We start from the raw sequence: 18,676 nt of genomic DNA, 5'->3' as shown, positions 1-18,676 counted from the left end.
AAGGTCTTCTTTTATATACTAAGTTATATAAAGCACTGATAAATGAGATTAGATTCTTCTTACATGAACCAAAGTCTTAAAGCCATGGAGCTATCAGGCTGGAATACTGTGTATAAGATGGCAGCACCTACTGGCAATGTGCTATAGAATTATTCAGCTTTACTGAACACTGTAAATGCCTAAAAAACACAGAAGGAAAGAAACCATGTTCGAGAAGTTGACCTGGAGTTATGAGATCACAAAGGCACAAAGAAATCCCACCTTGAGGGTGGAAGAAGGAAGGTTGAGAGTAAAGGGGGAGAAGGGAGGAGCCCTTCAATACATTCCCAGGAGGGCATGTGCCAGAGGCCACTTATTTCTTTTCTCATTTTTACTTTAGTCCATCTGGAGATTTTTCTTCTGTGAATAAATGGCTTATTTTATAATGTAAATCAATACACAGACTTTTGGTTAATACATTTAATTGTCACAAAGAAAGAAAAAACTATACTTGAGAGACATGGATGTAGTATTCTCCTCAATGGCCACATTAAGTATAATCTTGGTGTACTTGAAGCTTTCTGTTAATAAAACCTTACCAGTCGGTACTTCCCTGGTGGCACAGTGGTTAAGAATCCACCTGCCAATGCAGGGGAAACGGGTTCAAAACCTGGTCTGGGAAGATCCCACATGCCGCAGAGCAATGAAGCCTGTGCGCCACAACTACTGAGCCTACACTCTAGAGCCCATGAGCCACAACTACTGAGCCCACATGCCACAACTACTAAAGCCCGCGCACCTAGAGCCCGTGCTCCACAACAAGAGAAGCCACCTCAATGAGGAGCCCACGCACTGCAACGAAGAGTAGCCCCCACTCGCCACAATTAGAGAAAGCGCGCACATAGCAACAAAGACCCAACGCGGCCAAAAATAAATAAATAACATTAAAAAAAAGAACTTACCAGTTCACTCTCCAGTTCTAAATATATTTACCAGTACACAAAGGGACAGGAAACCCACTAGCTGTGTGCACCACTAGCTTGCTAACCTGCGTTGCCAGAGTCGGCATGGTTTTAGTCTCATTAGAGCCAACAGCTGCCAAAGTGTTAATCCTTTTAGACTTTGAACCCAAGCTCTGTGATAATTTATGCGGCCAGTGTAACCTAATGGTACTAATAAAATAATTTTTTTAACACATCAAGTTATTCAAAGTAGAGCTCCTCCCTCTCAATAAGAGAAAAATGTCAAAGTAAACTAAAATAATTGAATGACAGCTAAAAGCTGAAAGGTGGGGGAATTTCCTGGAGGTCCAGTGGTTAGGACTTGGCATTTTCACTGCCACGGCCGGGTTTGATACCTGGTCAGGGAACTAAGATCCTGCAAGCCGTGCAGTGCGGCTCCCCCTTCCCCCAAAAAAGCTGAAAGGTGGGTCACCAATTCTGAAAGACAAACCCTTTAAGACACCTAGGGCTGACACCATTAAGTTATTTTACCATTGTTAAAATAAACCAGATAATCTAAAAACCAGTCAGGCAAATAAAAACAGCAAAATACCTAAGTTGATATAAGACCAAGATAGACAAAACACTTTATCACGTATCAAACTATAAATACCTATGTTACATTTGAGCTGGGCTCAACTTTTTAAATACATTATTTTAATAGTTCTAATGTCCTTTTCTTATTTGACAATTAATGTTGAGTTCTTAGATCAATAATCCAATCGCTAAACTGCTTCACACTTACCATAAAGCCTTATAATGACTGAGTATATGAATCTTGATCTATATCACGAGGTAATACATGTGACGACGTAATATATGTACCAAGCTTCACGTTAACATACACTGAGTTTACTTCATATAATTAAAGAAAACTCTACTAAGTTCTAAAATTGGTCTAAACATCAGCCAAATAAAACAGGAGGTTTCTTTCCATCTAGAGGCCCCATCACTTAAAAATTAAACCTAAATTAATTCTCACAAAATCCCTTGAGGTAAACACTATCTTTACAGGTGTGAGAATCAGATCAAAGGGAAAAGAGCAAAAGATATCATGGTTCAGATTCAAGCTTAGGATGACATTTGCTTCTGTGCTCTAATATTAATTAATAAGGCAGCAGAGAAGGTTGCTTGTGTTCCAGCATCTCATACTTGAAACAAAGGGGTAGCCTTCACATCATCTCCATCTGTGACCTTAGGTGATTCACTAATCTCTGACTGGCTCTTTTTCATATGCAAAATGGGTGGAATCATTTGTAAAACTGGGACATGTATTTAATGAGCTGCTGCTTTGAGTTTAACATAAAGTCAACATGTTTGATCTTTCTAGAAGACTAAACTCAGCTCTGGTCTTATACCAGGACATTAAGTCTAGAGCTATACATAAGTTCTACTTAGTGTATGGGTTTTAATTCCAGCAAGAGTAGAAAGGTTGAGAAAGGTTGTAGGAGAAGTGTAAAACTCAGGTTTAGCTCAGACTGAAATTTAGTTGCCTGCTAAAGAGAGAAAGGAAAAAAAAAGAAAAAAAAAGAAAGAAAAGATCTAAAATAACACACACCAGATGGATACACAGAAAGAAAAAAAAAATCAATATAATAAAATCTTAGAATAGCTTCAGGTTCAACAACTGGGCATTAAATTTAGCCCCCAGCTTCTTGGCCTTCATGGGGAAATGAGACAAATGATTTAGTTCCTACTATTTGAAAAGATGGTATACCTAACTTGTAAAAGGAATTTCCTATGTGAGTTCTGGTCCATAAACAAGCTAAAATTTTATAACATCAAAACTTGATCAATCTATACTTTTATATTAAAGTCTAAATTCCTGTTTTTAAAAAAGTGCCTTCACTGGAAATAATTATCACAATAATGATCCTCTAGTAGCAGGTGCTGTAACAATTAACCCAATGAGTCACTCTTTGGGCCACAACCGTGAACCTCAATCATTCCTCCAGTGGGGCGACAAATGCCATCTTTAAAGAGAGAAGGAAACCATGCTATAAATGTTACTCTGCCTATCTACTCCACCACCTTACTTTCAACAGTTGCAAGGAAGAAAAAAGAGAGAAACAAGAGCAGCATGAGAATCTTAGAAAATAATTAGCTCCTGATTAGCACATATTTCCACTGTAATATTCAAGTTTCTCCTCTTAACCTCTTCTAACTTTTCTTCCTGGAGGTCCTACATCACTCAATTGTTTAAAATTTAGGTAACATGAAGAATCCTCCTCTGGCCCAAAAGAGCCTACTATATCTGCCTCCTGTTCACCCGTATCTATGGATCCCATCACCACTCTTCTAATTCACCAACCTCACACCCTTTGCAGTTACTCAAATACATTGATCTGAGGATCCCTGCACCAATCATTTCCTGTGCCTGAAAAACACCTTCCCCAGACTTTCTCATAAAATGGTTCCCTCTCATCATTCCAAGTCTCAACTCAGTCTCTTACCACGTTTTCAGAAACAATGTTTCTTATCACCCTAGAGAAAACAGCACTCTATAACCCATCAGTTTTACCTTATGTCATAGAAAATAGCGCACTACAGCAATTACTTGTCATTTTAAGGCAACCAGCAGGATTATCACAATTTTAAATCAATAAGACACTTCCAATCACTTCATTAAATTAAATGACTTTAAAGGTCCTCACCTTTAATACAAATAATACAAATTCTGAACGTCAAGAGATTTTCCCTTATACATCACTTGACTTCACCGGTCCCCACTCCACCCTCTACACTTAAAACGTTCTATAGAAACAGGCACAACACCCAGATGGACAGCAGCGGCCATACACATATAACCCAGCAGCTGGGTTAAGATGGAATTCTAGCTATCATGGTCTTGTTAAAGGTGCCTGTTCCCCACACAGTAGAGGGATAGAAAGGTATCTCATTCAGATAGCATTCCCTGAAAAAGGTCCTCCTGATCTTCAGTGAAGTGACTAGTAAGGAAATAACTACTGTACATCCATTCGGAACTCTGAATATCTTGTGTAAGCACAATACAGTAGAAATACTAACAAAACAATTTCTAAAGCTGTTTCACCAATGTGTTATTCCAAGGTTGGTTTTCTTGGGGGAGGGGTGGGTCAGGGTAACTGAACATATAAGTCTAGCTTTGCTTTCATTCATCAGTATTCTGTAGCTACCAAAATAAATTCTAAGCCTACAGATTACATTTTTATAAAAGCCAATGGTCCCAAGAGAGAATTTTCTTCAAAATTTCTTTCCTATACCTTGTTTTCAAACACAACTAGGACAGAGTTTAAAGTATAATACAGCTTGTCTTTCTACTCTCTGATGGACCTCAAAACAGAAATGCAGGCAGAATGCTTGCAGTATGTAGACAAGTAATTGGAAAACTTAAGAGAACCAGTGGGAAGAGCAGAATAGAGAAGCACGAGTGGCAGGCAAGGTTTATGTGGATTTCTAGCTTTCGAAAATGAACTGGAAATGGTTAAAGTATTTTTTTTTTTTTTTTGCGGTACGCAGGCCTCTCACTGTTGTGGCCTCTCCCGTTGCGGAGCACAGGCTCCGGACGCACAGGCTCAGCGGCCATGGCTCACGGGACCAGCCACTCCGCAGCATGTGAGATCTTCCCGGACTGGGGCACGAACCCACGTCCCCTGCATCGGCAGGCGGACTCTCAACCACTGCGCCACCAGGGAAGCCCACTACTTACTTTTATCATACATTCACCCGTGGTTCAAAATCCAAAGATACAAAAGATATACATATAGTGAAAATATCATTCCCTCTCCTGTTTTCCAAATTCTTTCCTGAGAATTTGCCCAAAGATGCACATATAATAAGCAAAAGCACATTTTCATGTAGGCAAATTCTGATCTAGATGTTTATAATAATATTTTTTAAAAAGCAGTCTTTGTTTTAAATAACTCACTGGCATCACACACATTCATACATTCCAACTTTCTATGAGGCTGACTTCAAGACTGGTTTTTCTTCGGCCCATCAACGCGGCTTGCAGGATCTTAGTTCCCTGACCAGGGATTGACCTCAGGCCCTCGGCAGTGAAAGCATGGAGTCCTAACCACTGAACCACTGGGGAATTCCCGAAGACTTTTTTTTTTTTTTTAAAGTATCAAGAGAAGAGTGAAAGTTCTGGATTATGAAGTCTGGGTTCTTGCCTCAATTCTGTGCAAGTCTGGGAAAGTCCCACCATTTCTTCAGCATTCTCCCTTATCTCTGTGGCCACCTCTTGAGTCCAGGCCACCATCAGCTCCTGCCTGGACCTGCCCCAGCCCCTCCACATCCTCCAAATAATCCACCCTCTTGCCTCCGCTAGGCCATTCTACTCAGGACTGTAGCTGACATAACTTTTTAAATGCAAGTCTTGTTTTAACGTGAATGCTCAACTCTTTTGCAATCTTTTCACCATTTCGGTGAAACCAGGAACAGAGTACATGATCGCCCACAGCATCCACAGTGAGGCTGGCAGTCTTTAGAGATCACTCCCTGAGGTGGATTCCCTCACTGAACACAGGAAAAGACTCAAGCTCACAGAGACAAGGTAAGTGGGCCACATCTAGAATGCACTGCTTCACAGAATGCCATGATTATGTGGGAACCTAAAGGTCATTTATTCATTGATAAGTATTTGCCGAAGGCCGGGCACCGTGCTAGGTTTCAGGAACTGCGGTGAACAGGTGAGGTCCCCGACTTCTTAGAGCTTATATTTCTAGATATACTTCCAGAAAAGAAGCAAGTAAATACCCAAGATGATGCTCTCTCACTTCATTGGAATCCCTGTCAAAATGTCTCCTCCTCTAACCGCTGTCTAGAACAGCATCCCTCACTTCACCCCACCTGCTTCATTTGTCTACACAGCACAGATCACAGTCAGAATATGATATATTTGTGGTTTGTCTGTTTTCCCACTAGATGGAAGCTTCCTGAGTGTGTCTACCTCACTCACTGCTATCGCCCCAGTGCCTAGAACAGTGTCAGGCACAGAGTAGGCACTCAATAAATATTGCTGGAAAAAACAGATAATGTGACAAAGAAGAAACTGAGGTGGGCAAGTAGCCACTTTGGGAAGGGTGATCAGAAAAGGGCTCTCAGACGAGGTGACATTTAAGCTGCATCCTGAACAGTAAGGACAAGAGCCAGGAACAGATTAGTGCATGCAGAAGGAACAGTGAGTGTCAAGGCCCTGGGGCATGAAAGATTCTGGTGTGAAAGGGACAAGGTAGCCCTCCATAATGAGGGAGGGGAAAGCAGTCGATGAGGCTGGAGAAGCAGGCAGGACGCTGAAGGCTATGGTGAGGAGCCAATAATTTATTCTACATGAAATGCCATCATTAAGGACTAAGCAAGGAGTTACATAATGTGGTTAAGTGTTTTTTATAGAGCACTGTACCTGTTGTGAGGAGAATAGTGTATGGAAGACAAAAATGAAAGCAGAGGAACCAATTAGGAAACTCAAGTAGTTTTCCAGTTGAGAAATAACAGGGATTTAGTGGTGAAACGCAGATGGAGAGAGGTGAATGTACTTGAGATATGTACTAAGGGAGAATTGATAAGACATGTTGATTGGCTGGATGGAGACAGGAAGGATTTAAGATGATTCCCAAGTTTCTGACTTGTGCAATTGGGTGTATCAGGATCTACTTACTGAAATGAAAAAGGATTGAAGGGGAAAAGCCAGAACTGTCTTTTGCACCCATGAAGCCTGAGTCATAGGTTACCGATCTCTAGGTGGAATTCAGAGGACAGGTCTGGGCTGCAGATACATACTTACGAGTCATCAGCATAAAGATGGTATTTAAAGCCACAGGAGTGAGTGAAATCACCGCGGGAAGGAGTACAAATAAAGAGAAGTGAGGCCCAAAACTGAGCCTGGAGGCATGCCAGCACTTAGAGGTCACACAGGGCAAGGGGAGGCAGTAAAAGAGAAGGAGGGCTGGTCTATGAGACAGAAAGAAAACAACTAGATTCCATCGCAGAGGACCTGGGTGCTCTTGGCAGGAACGGTTTCAGTGAAGTAGTGAGGAATGGAGCCAGTAATGAGTGGTTTAAAGAGTGAATGGAAGAGAAAAAAAAGTAGAAGAGAGAACAGACAACTCTTTTGAAAAGAGCTGTGAAGGGGAGAGAAAGCGGGTCACTAAGTATCGACAGAGGTGGATTTAACAAGGGACAATTTAATTCTAGAGACAGAGTGCACCAGAGCGTATCTGTACACTAACAGGGATGCTCTAGCAGACAGGGAGAGCCTGAAGATGGAAGAGGGAGATGGGGGACCACAGAAGCGGCAAGGTCCCTGTGAAGGAGGTGGGACACTCAGCACAAAGGAAAGGACTGTAATGGCGGGGGGTGGGGGCGGGGGGGAGAAACAAGCTCTTGCTACATTATAACCAACTGGAGGGAAATGAGAGAAGAGTGGCCCAGCTGCCAAAAAATCTCTAGATGTGGTGGAGGGCAGATGAGGGTGTCCCTCTGGACAGATGCTTCTCAGAGAAGCATCAAACAAAGCCATCAGCTGAGAGAACAGAAGTCTATGAGGTTTGAGGGAAAGGTACGAAATAGTCTTCTTAGAACCTGAGAAAGCAAACTTAACAGCTGGGCTTCCTGGCAGTGATAAAGCCCATTTCAGGCTGGGGTTATGTCTACATGGAAATTTAGTAACATTTTCTGTACATGGTAAATATTTCCTTCAATCGATTTGTTATTCAAATTTATACCAGGAATTAGATTTGTAATACCATCTTTGGAAATCACTGATCCAATATAAGTAAATGCCGCCCCCCTCACCAAAATAGAATATTATGGACTCTCTACACATTCCCAGGATTTGATTCAATCATCTGATCACCAGCATCTTTAAAAAAGAGACCAGACAACAAACCAAAGAGACAAAAAAAAAAATTATATAATCAGGGGAAATGTGACCACAGACTGAATATCTTACATATTTCTGGATAAAATTACATACTGATGCTTGATACACTTTAAAATAATTGGAGGGGGTGGAAGAAAGCAGGTTAGGGTACAGATGAGATCAGACTGGCCATGTGTTGGTAACTGTTGATATTGGGGTGATTGGTACATGGAGATTCCCTATACTAGTCTCTCTACTCTGGTATATGTTTGAAAATCTCTAATTAAAAAAGTAAAAACAAATAATAAAAGAAATCCAGAAGAATAAAATACAACCAATATTTATTTCATGCTTCCAATATAAACTAATATTCCAAAGTTTCATAGTTTTTTTTTTTTTCATTTCCAAAATTCTAGTTTGCTTAACAACTAACTAATCAGGAAAAGAAGCTATTATCCTTCCAAACAAAATTCGCCTTATTTCAAAAGTCACCATCCTTCTCTCTTGCCTGTTTTGCTGGATCAAGCCTGCCCCACTGCCCAGGTCCCCCTGCAGCCTATCCACTACTGTCCGACTTGGGGGTTCGGCTTCAGGCTCACCGGCTCCCACAGTAAGCTCTGCCTCGATCACTATTAAAGGCAACATTTCGGTCTCAAAAATGAAAAGGAAAAGAAAAAGTAAAAAAAAGTGACCATCTTTTCTTTCCTTCCTCAACAACTGTCTCATCTCCACAGCTCTTGGAACCACCCCAACAAACAAGCTCACCTTCATGAACTTCTCTTTTAGCCAAAAGAAGTAAAGGGCCAAGACCAGAGGATCCTTGATGGTGGGAATGGACTAGACAGCCCTCTGTGCTTCCCAGTCAGTGCCCCTGCTGCCTTGATCAGGTTAATTTATACCAGAAGTAGCTTTTCAGAACACTTAACCACTGTGGTGAATGTGGGTAGCAAATGAATGCTACGGAAGAGAAGTCAGCACTGAGTAATTCCCCTCCTGAGATATAAGGTAGATCATATTTCTTCGATTCTACTAGCAATTCTCCTCTATCGCCTCCCTCATCTCTTTTCACCACCACCCCCTTCTAAAACCAAACTTGTGGCAAATAAAATGAACTGGACACCATATGACTGGAAAGAGCCACAATCTTATTGGACACCGCTGCTCCAGTTCCACCTTGTCAATGGGAGGGTTACTTGACTGGTTTCACTGACAGAACTGGTTGCCCAGTAGGGTGGATATTATCTCTGAGAGCCACAAAGAACGTTTTCTCTTTGTACTAGCTGTCCTAAAAGTTTCCTAGCTTATGAATACATATCTGTTTCAGTGGTTCCCAAATCTGGTTAATTATAGGAATTTCTAGAAGAGTTCTTTTAAGATTTGGTTGGGGCCCATAAAAATTATTTTTAAAAGTCATCAGGTAGTTGTGTTCACTCAGGTACAGAAACTAATGTTGTATTATGGCCTGAGGTACAAACATAAGTCATATTCAAAAGAGTAATCTACCTCTAAAATCTTTAATTATTCTGAACATAATCGAAATACTTTCTCTAAATAAAACCACAATTCTAGATAATATGCAAAGTAAAATCAAACTGTTAATTCAGCAAGAAAAAAAATTAATAAAAAGCTAACAAATTACAAGGAAGGACTAACACACAGTCTTTTAAGACTGGTATTATTGACATTTTGGACTGGATGATTCTTAGTTGATACAGGCTGTCCTGTAGGATGCTCCTATCATCTGAGTATAAATTCAGTGAAAATCTTACTGTAACAACATAATGAGTGATTTTGCTGAAATGAAGGCAAGCTCTCTGATTTCTATCTACTAGAATGATAGAAGCATCCCCCCAAGTTCTGACAATCAAAAATGTCTCTGGACATTGCCAAACGTCCCCTGGGGGCAAAATCACCCCAGTTCAGGACCACTGGATTAAAGGAACTGTGTTAAAAATAGAAGAAAAAAATTGCACAAGTAGACTGGAGTGAAGATACAGAAAGTTAAATTGTCTTCAAAATATAAAGCAATAGCATGAGAAGCACTGTTATTAGCTCTTTATTTTTATTAAAAACAAAACTAAAGAAAATGGACTTAAGTTATATAAGGGAGCATCTAGAGTACTCATAAGGAAAAACTTCTTAACTCCTAAGGTTTATTACTGCCAGGAAAACTTGAGGCCCTTTCCTGGAGATAATTAGAATGAAAAGGCTGTGATATGACTCAGAAGATTTGGGACTAGAGTGTGTAGGTCTGATAGCCCTATGGAGGGCCCTTTCTAGCCTGAGAATCTCTCCCACCCCGGAGCCTGAAAGACTGCTTCAGAAGGAAAGCACTTGAGTAGTCATAGTTAATGTCTCCCTCTGGACTCAGGTCCATGTGATGTGACCAGTTTCTGAATGCACACACAGCAAGCCAACAAGGCTAGCAGGTTTATGGCCCTTCCTTGTTGCTTGCCCAAGGTGAGGCTGTGAACTAGTCTTCTCTTTTGTGCCCAGGGTCAGTCCTAGCATTGGCCTAGTGCCCATGCTGAGGCTGCCAGTCCAGAGTGGAGCTCTGACCCGTAATGGTATTCAACCTAGATCAGTGCATCTATAGGGTCTATCTCAGCAAAAGTAAAGGCAAACAGAAGAAATCTGAGAAAAGAGAAAGAAATAAGTCATCACAAATTACTGTAAATCAGCGGTCCTCCAAAATGTGGTCCGTGGGCTTCTGGGGGTCCCCCAAGAACTTACGAAGGTCCACAAAGTATAAAATAGTTTAATAATATATTAAGACATTATTTGCCATTTTTACTGTGTGAAAGTCTGTTTTAAATTTTTACCTCTTGTTCTTTATCTATAACAATAGATTTCAAACTTTACACTTCTAAATTATTTGCTCTGATGGTATAAAAGCCATGGAGAATAAAGTGGCTGGAGCCTTAGGACAAATCAAGACAGCTGGTGATTTAGGCCCTGCACTCACAGTGGTAGTCACTAGTTTTATTACATTTTGACCCCTGAGTCCACACCTTTCTAATATTCTGTGTTGTCTCAAAGAAGAGCACTTACATAACTGAGTTGTGAGCTGAACTGACTGCCTTTTTTTAAAACCAGCTACATTCACTTTATTTTTCTCATATAAAACTCTGTGATCGCTACAGCTGGATCCTGGGTCCTCTGCACAGAAACTCTGGTGTGGGCCTTTACAAGATGGTCAGTGAATTCCTGATATGGAGACTTGGTGAACACCATCTCTTTCCAGAAATCAGGAGTGAGATAACTGTAGTTCTTAGAAATGGCATCAAAAGCGGCCTTGGTGAAGTTGCCCAGGGTGGTGGTGCAGCCTCTGGCAGAGGTGTAGCAGTGGTCAATTCCGGCCATCATCAGTAGCTTCTTGGGCATAGGGGCTGAGACAATGCCAGTGCCCCTGGGGGCAGGGACAAGGCGCACCAGTACAGAGCCACAGTGGCCAGTCATCTTGCAAGGCACAGTATGGGGCTTGCCAATCTTGTTACCCCAGTAGCCTCGCTGCATGGGGATGGTGGAGAGCCTGGCCAGAAAAATGGCCCCACGGATGGCAATGGCTACCTCCTTTGAGCACTTAACACCCAAACACCATTTTTACTTTAACACCATTTCTACTTGAAATGATGAACAAACTATGGTTTTCAGACTTGAGTATCTGGCAGACATGTTCTTAAAAATTAATGAAGTGAGACAGTTACTGGCAGCATTAATGACAATCATAAACTTCAATGAACTGACAGTGATTTCAAAGCAAAAATCAAAATTTTAGAAAACTTGAGATTGACAGCTTCCCAATACTCAGCATTTTTTCTTATGAGACTGAAGGTGAGATTAACAAATATAATTTTTGACAATGTATAATGAAATGTGTCACAATTTGCAAGATGTAACTAACACAGCGATTCAATATTTTCCAAATGACCAATGCATGATGTTAAAAACAAAAAATCATACACAAGTTAATGACCCATTCAAACTATAATTTTAATGTAACAGTATGAAAAGTTATTGGTTTCCCATCCTACATTGTAACTAATCTTTAATAAACTATCACTTGAGTTTGGCTGTAGTACCATAGAAGACTATCCACAGTTATATGATAAGACTATCTCCTGGTTTTTCTAACTACATAGCTATGGGAGGCCAGATTTTCTTCATATACTTAAACCAAAACAATTTATCATAACAGATTAAATGAGTAAGTAGATATGAGAATCCAGACATTAGAGTCACAAAAAATGTAAAACAGTGCTTTTCTTTTCATTAAATGATTTTTGTTTACGAAAACAGGTATTTCTCATAAAAATATATTACTTATGAGAATGTAATAGATTTATTGTTATTTTAAGTGAACTAAATATTTTTAAAATATTTCAGTTTTAATTTATAATGTAGTAAGTAAATAATGATAGATGCAATACACATATAAACAAAGGCTCTTTGAGTCTCAATTTAAGAGTACAAAGTTTGGGGCTTCCCTGATGGCGCAGTGGTTGAGAGTCCACCTTCTGATGCAGGGGACACGGGTTCGTGACCCGGTTTGGGAAGATCCCACATGCCGTGGAGCGGCTAGGCCCGTGAGCCATGGCTGCTGAGCCTGCGTGTCCGGAGCCTGTGCTCCACAACAGGAGAGGCCACAACAGTGAGAGGCCTGCGTACCGCCAAAAAAAAAGTACAGGGGAAGAGTACAAAGTTTGAAAACCACTGTTACAGATAAAGAACAAGAGGAAAAAAATGTAAATAGCCTTAAAAAAAAAAACTGCAGTGATATATAAATAGGGGAGAGTTTCATCTTTTAAAAGTTATGAAAATTCAGCAACAAAAAGAAACAAAAAGGAAAACTACTGATACACAAAACAACCTGGATGAATCTCCAGAGAATTATGCTGAGTGAAAAAAATCCAACCCCAAAAGGTTACATACTGATTCCACTTAGATAGCATTCTTGAAATGACAATTGCAGAAATGGAGAACAGGTTAGTGATTGCCATGGGGGAGGGGCAAGCTGCGGTGGGAGGGGAAGTGGGTGTGGCTATAAAAGGGAACAGGAGGGATCCTTGTTAATGGAAATGTTCTGTATCTTGACTGCCTCAATGCCAATATCCTGGTTGTGACCTTGTACTACAGTTTTGCAATATGTTACCATTGGGGGAACTGGGTAAAAGATAACTGGGATAGCTTGGTATTATTTCTTCATAACTGCATGTGAATCTACAACTATCTCAAAATTAAAAATGTAATACTGAAAAAGCTATGAAACAGAAATCAGGAGAATGTAGCATGACTCTATCAAAAGTCTAGATGTTATAAATCCTGCCTACCAACTCAAACTGATTAATGATATCTTTAGACTACTAATATTTTTTCATATCTTAGGAATAAGAACTATTTCTTAAAACACCCATTAATTCATTACAGTCCTCTGACATGCCACACACAGCTAGGTAAAGAAGACATAGAAACGAATAGGAAATGGAACCTGTCCTCCAGGTACGCACAGTGTTGTAGGGATGACTGAATGGCAAATGGATTCTCAGAACACAATCTAGAATGTGTAATAACAGAAGTACAGACCAGGTGGAATAGGGGCATAACTCCATAAGAAGGCAGGTGGGCTTAAGGAAAAGGTGACAACTGAGCAGAGTCCTACAGGCTGAAGAGGTGGCAGGCAGAAAACAGAGGAGAAAAGGGCAAAATACACTGCAGGATTTTAAACAAGAGAGGACATCACTAGGTTCTGTGTTTTATAAAGAAATATGACAACACTTAGTTAGGAGGCCAAGGGAGAAACAGGGCAGGTGAGATTTTGGGGGGCAGGGGGGATAGAAAGAAACAATTAAAAGTGATGTTTTAGAGGGAGAACTGATAAGACTTGCTGGCCTCAGACAGGGGTCAGATAGTAAATACTTAGTCTTTGTAGACAACATAGGGTCTCTGTAACAAATACACATATATGCTTATTTTAAACAACCACTTAAAAATGTAAAAACCATTCTTGGCTCACAGGTCTCTGGCCAGATACTGACCCCTGACCTGGGAGGTAAGCAATAAAGGAGAGGAAGAGCCTGCTGAGGTGACATCCACGTTTCTGGCCTAACCTAGTGGATAGGCTCAGATGCCACTCACAAAGACTGTGGACACAAAACAAAAGACAAGGATTTCTGACTGATGGGAGTTGAGAGTGTGCGGGAAGAATAAGTCAGTTTTACATGACCCAGGTGGAACTGTTAAATAGAGTGCTGGACATATAAATATGGAGCTCAGAACAGAGGTCTGGGTGGAGATAAAGATTTGGAAATCATCAAGATACTAAACAGTTAAAACTGTGTAAATGGCTGACAGCCAAGGTGAGAGTGTCAAGTGAGAAGAAAGTTGGCTACGATCATGGGAAACACTAGGGTTTGGGGGAGGAGACAAAATGAGTCTGTGAAGAAAACTCAAAGAAGAGACAGAACAGCAAGTATATTTTAAAATGCTAAAGGACAGCAGAAGACTAAGTTGTGGGCCTTTATTTAATGCCCAGCAAAGCATGCTAAATCACAGATGCTTCAGAAAGGCAGCAAGGGCTGCCTAAGGACAGACAATTTCTATGATTCTGGTAAACAAACGTTTGCTATAATTTTCAAGAGGCCAATTGTTATAAGGCCTCTTCCTCAAAACAAAGGTTTGCTCCTGGCCTAGTTATGCTACCATTTCCTACCTGGCACCAACGCATTCTTCATAGAAACCACGCACAGGAGAAGAAGCCAAATGCTAGTGGGGAGTGCTTATTCCTCATTTCTGAAGTCCCCTTCTGTGAACGGAGCCCTACCAGTTGTAACCTCTCTGGCATTTCTTTGCCACTTAGATGCTTCTATCCTGGGGAGGGAAGCAACTGATCTGATTGGCAAATCTGGGAAAAATAAATGGTCCAGCCGTGCCCTTCTTCCTCATATGAGTGAGCTGCCTATAGGAATTGGGTTGGGTGGAGGCTCTGTATACCACATATTGCCTTCTCTAATCCAGCACTACTTGTGACCAGGGGGTAGGTCTGCCTAATTTTGGAACTTAGTTAGCAAGCCAATTTGGCTCTAATATTAAGCTGCTTCCTTTACCTTCACCTTTATCAATAATAAAGGTAATATTATGGCCACCATTTGCTAATCCTTTAGTTTTTATTCAATTTACTGAAAACTTTGGTGGGGGAGAAAGGTGCTTTTATTGCTCTCCCCTCCTTTCTAGATCTTAACACCAGGTTTAAGTAAACAACCACCTAACTTTAGATAAATATAATCTAATTAATCTAATTTAGTGTAATCAGAGTAAAATAACTCAAGACTTCTAAACAGGTTGTATTAGTTCCCCATCCTCCTTTTAGATGCAAGTTTCTTAAGTATTTTGATGATGAGGGTGTTGCACTTCTCATTTGTTATAATATGAAACAGGCAAGAGACTACCACCATTAAAGATATAATTACAGCTGAAATTAATTCCAAACACTCCACCCACTTTCAAATTGCAAGATTTTGGAAAAAATTTCCAAGAACTCTTAATATCATCAAACATAGTCAAGGAAAGCATAGCACAAATCTATTCTTAAGAAAAACACATTTCCAAAATACCCTCCAAGTACTTAAATGTAATTCATAAATATTTATCCCTGGTCACTTTAAAAATACTTGAGAAGACAAATTATTTGAATAAATGAATTCAGTGATTTCATGCAAATAACCCCACACTATTATACACTACATTGTGCTATTTTTAGTCTGAGGAAGGAAAAATACACACTGTAGAAAAAGGAAACGTAAACAAAATTGGGCTAACCATTTTTAAAGACTGCTTCCTATCTGGGTTCTGCCTGCTCCATGACAATCATGGGACTCAGTCAGAAAAATAAAATGGCCCTGAAGCAGTACCTCAAGTGAATAGCTCTACAATGGGCTTCACCAATCACTGCAGACCCTGTCCAGGGATCAAGGCCCATCTCTTCTACTGTTTCCAATATCCACTCTACATTCAGGATAGGTTATACAGATTGTGTTGGAATAACCATACTGAATGATGATGGGTCAACACCAAGTGGTAGGTGGCTACAGACCAGGGTAGGCCAGGAAAAAATGGACCTGTAGTGGGAAGACCGGTGGAACAGCTAGACCAGGGTGCTACTCAATCTGTAAGCTACTTGACAGGTACTCAGTCTTGTCTCTTTACAGCCTGAAGCACCCAGCACAGAGCTCTACATAATAAAGATAAGTGGCTGTATTTGAAGATTTTACATCTTCTGGATTATGTGCTGACTGCCTGGGACAGACTTAGGGGAAAGCCTAAAAGGACACTTAACCATTTAGTTCTGCCCAAATGAAAGCACGGAATGCCCTACGTTGCTTTATTTATTGGAGCTCACACATAGAATGGTACATGCCTAACCACTTACTGGGTGCCAAGAGTTTTCTTTGTTTCACAGCACACTCTAGCCAAGATGCTGACACTGGGCATATTCTCAAACTCTCAACTGTCTCCTAGAGCTGCTCAGATCTGATTTAATACTGTCAATGAAGACTCACAGCACGAGAGGGGCTGGCTCGAGATGCTCTATGAAAAGCAGCCACTCATGGAAATGTTAATTTGCGGAAGGAGACACCAAATATTTTCCGTTATTTTAAATACTGGCAGCACTACGGAGAACCAGCAACCAACATTTTAAGCAAACTAATTTTATAGCCTTTCCAGCTTACAGACTTGATAAATCACAGCTCTAATTTTCATTATCTGGGAAATGGCAAACATGGAGAATGGAACAGAGGAGACTCAGAAACAGTGCTGTAAATTGGAAGATCCTTCAAAACAGAGCCTATGTTCATTTTCTGACCCGTCAGAGGGTCTAGCAGCAATGCTTTGACCACAGCATTCAGTAAATGTTTGCTGAATCAAATTGTTGTGAAAGCATTCTCGGCTCACCACCAATCCTGCATGCCTTGAGTTTAGCAACCCTTAACTCTCTCCTAGCAAATGCTTTCAGTTCTGCTTACAGCAAAATATTTTTTCTAGGAAATATATCTTAACTTCATAATATATAAATGAAAAAAACCAGAATCTCCTTTGTAAAGGTATATTTCTTTTAAAAAGCAGCCATATATTACTCAGCAAAGTTTGACGCGACTACGATCTTAGTCTGGGGGTAATATTTGTGTATCAGCATGTGATGGACATCTTAGTGTTGAAGAGAAAAGGAAGACACATGAGGACGTTAAAGTAGAGTAGATCCAAGTTTCTGATTTTTTTTAAAAAAGTTTTGCTTTGTTTATACGGACTGAATGAAGACAAATGAGAAATATTTTTTGTTAAAAAGGAAAGGGCAACCTAAGCAAAGCAGGATAACTGTAACTGTGTTATAAGGGGCTCTGAAGAGCAAACATCTGTAATGCTGCCATACAGCTGCATCCTTAAATGCCTATTCCTAAAGGACTAGTTAAACTAAAGTTTAAACTAGAAAGACAGATGCATCTTTTAAATAAATTCCCAGTCCTAGATGTACGCTTAAGTTATTTATGAATAATTAAAAGGCCTAGGTTCCAAGGGTCACAGAGAATTGAACTCCCATCTACTTACAGCCAAAGTCATTCAAAGGGCTGCCAACAATAATATATTCTGTGAGGCTTTTCCTGGCAAACCCTTTCCCCAACCTCTCCCCTATGTTGCCATGGCATTTTCTTTTCATACTTCTATTATCATTTACCTCAACATAGAATCAAACTTTAATCTCCTTTTCATTACAAGTCAGCTCCTGATTAGACTGTGAGCTCTTTGTGGACAAGAACTGGGTCAGAGTCATTTTGCTATCCCTACAATCTACTAAAATAGTAAAGCAGTTAATAAAAGTTTTGTTGAAAGAATGAAATCAAAACTTCTGAGACTATCATTTTACAAATTAAAGGTTGCTCACTGAAAGGAAGGCCTCAAGTAACTCAAGGTATTGAAAAGAATTGTTTACACAACCTATAGTCACATATTGATGCCTATATCTTTAGGCAGTCAGCAACTGTCTCATGCAGAACGATGTTTGACCTTAGTAGGTGTTCAAATATTTACTGATCCAATTAATACATGTAGAACACTGTAGGTGTTTAAATACATATATATATAAAGAAAGGCAGGGTCGGGGAGAGGTGGGGGAGAGAAAGCAAAAGAAAGAGAGAGGAAACATATATATTATATACTATAGAATCCCCTAGATCTGTTTTCAATATATGAACATGTTAAATAACATATAAGGGAAAATTATGGAACTTTCTCATTTTTAACCACGACTTGGAAAATCTTCTAGAGTTGATTTTCAGAAGTGATAAAGGAATCATGACACAGCAAAAAACCAGTCTGACTACTGAATCTCTCACAAAGGAATTGGATAACTTCATTCATAGAGGTGACAAGTTTCTACACCAAACTGCAAAAGATTTCTCACTTTAACAATTAGCAGCAAATGTCAACACAGAAGCTGAGCTGTTACTCCTTCTTGGAAGCTAGAAGATTTTTAAACTTATTAGTTTCACAATAAATATAAAAACATGTAAAAAACAAAATCTTTTTAAAAACCAGTATTCATCTGATATCTATATAACTTTTAAAATAGTAATTATGGAAACAAGTATAAAAGCAAAATCTCTAAAGTGACCAATGTTTACCTGATATTTATATAATAACTTTTAAAATCATAATTATAGTTCCTTTAAAGGTGGAGTAGGGAATTCCCCAGAGGTCCAGTGGTTAGGACTTGGTGCTTTCACTGCCTGGGCCTGGGTTCAATCCCTGGTTGGGGAACTAAGATCTTGCAAGCCACAAGGAGGGAGGGAGGGAGGGAGGG

The 18,676-nt window shown here is 40.0% G+C and overlaps 2 protein-coding genes across 6 annotated transcripts in view; both read right to left on the bottom strand.

Annotated features, from left to right (window-relative positions):
- The window catches only part of DIP2B (disco interacting protein 2 homolog B), a 233,498-nt gene that overhangs the window by 147,373 nt on the left and 67,449 nt on the right, over positions 1–18,676 (bottom strand). Inside the window, exon 1 of one of the 5 annotated variants that reach the window (XM_033436312.2) lies at positions 14,534–14,671. The exons of the other annotated variants lie outside the window; for them this stretch is intronic. Coding sequence (XP_033292203.1) covers positions 14,534–14,555 — 22 coding nt within the window. The 5' untranslated portion in view covers positions 14,556–14,671. Of the gene's footprint in view, positions 1–14,533; positions 14,672–18,676 lie in introns of those variants that run through there. 5 annotated transcript variants of the gene reach the window in all.
- On the bottom strand, positions 10,919–11,427 carry LOC105748205 (40S ribosomal protein S2-like; the record flags this gene model as incomplete). Its single annotated transcript, XM_033436314.2, has 1 exon — positions 10,919–11,427. A coding segment is annotated over one exon (501 nt), but the record flags the coding sequence as incomplete, so codon positions are not given.

This window comes from Orcinus orca, chromosome 11 (assembly GCF_937001465.1).
Source record: "Orcinus orca chromosome 11, mOrcOrc1.1, whole genome shotgun sequence".
Lineage (NCBI taxonomy): Eukaryota > Metazoa > Chordata > Mammalia > Artiodactyla > Delphinidae > Orcinus > Orcinus orca.
Note: the sequence above shows the minus strand (reverse complement) of the source record. Positions and strands in the feature narration are given on the sequence as shown.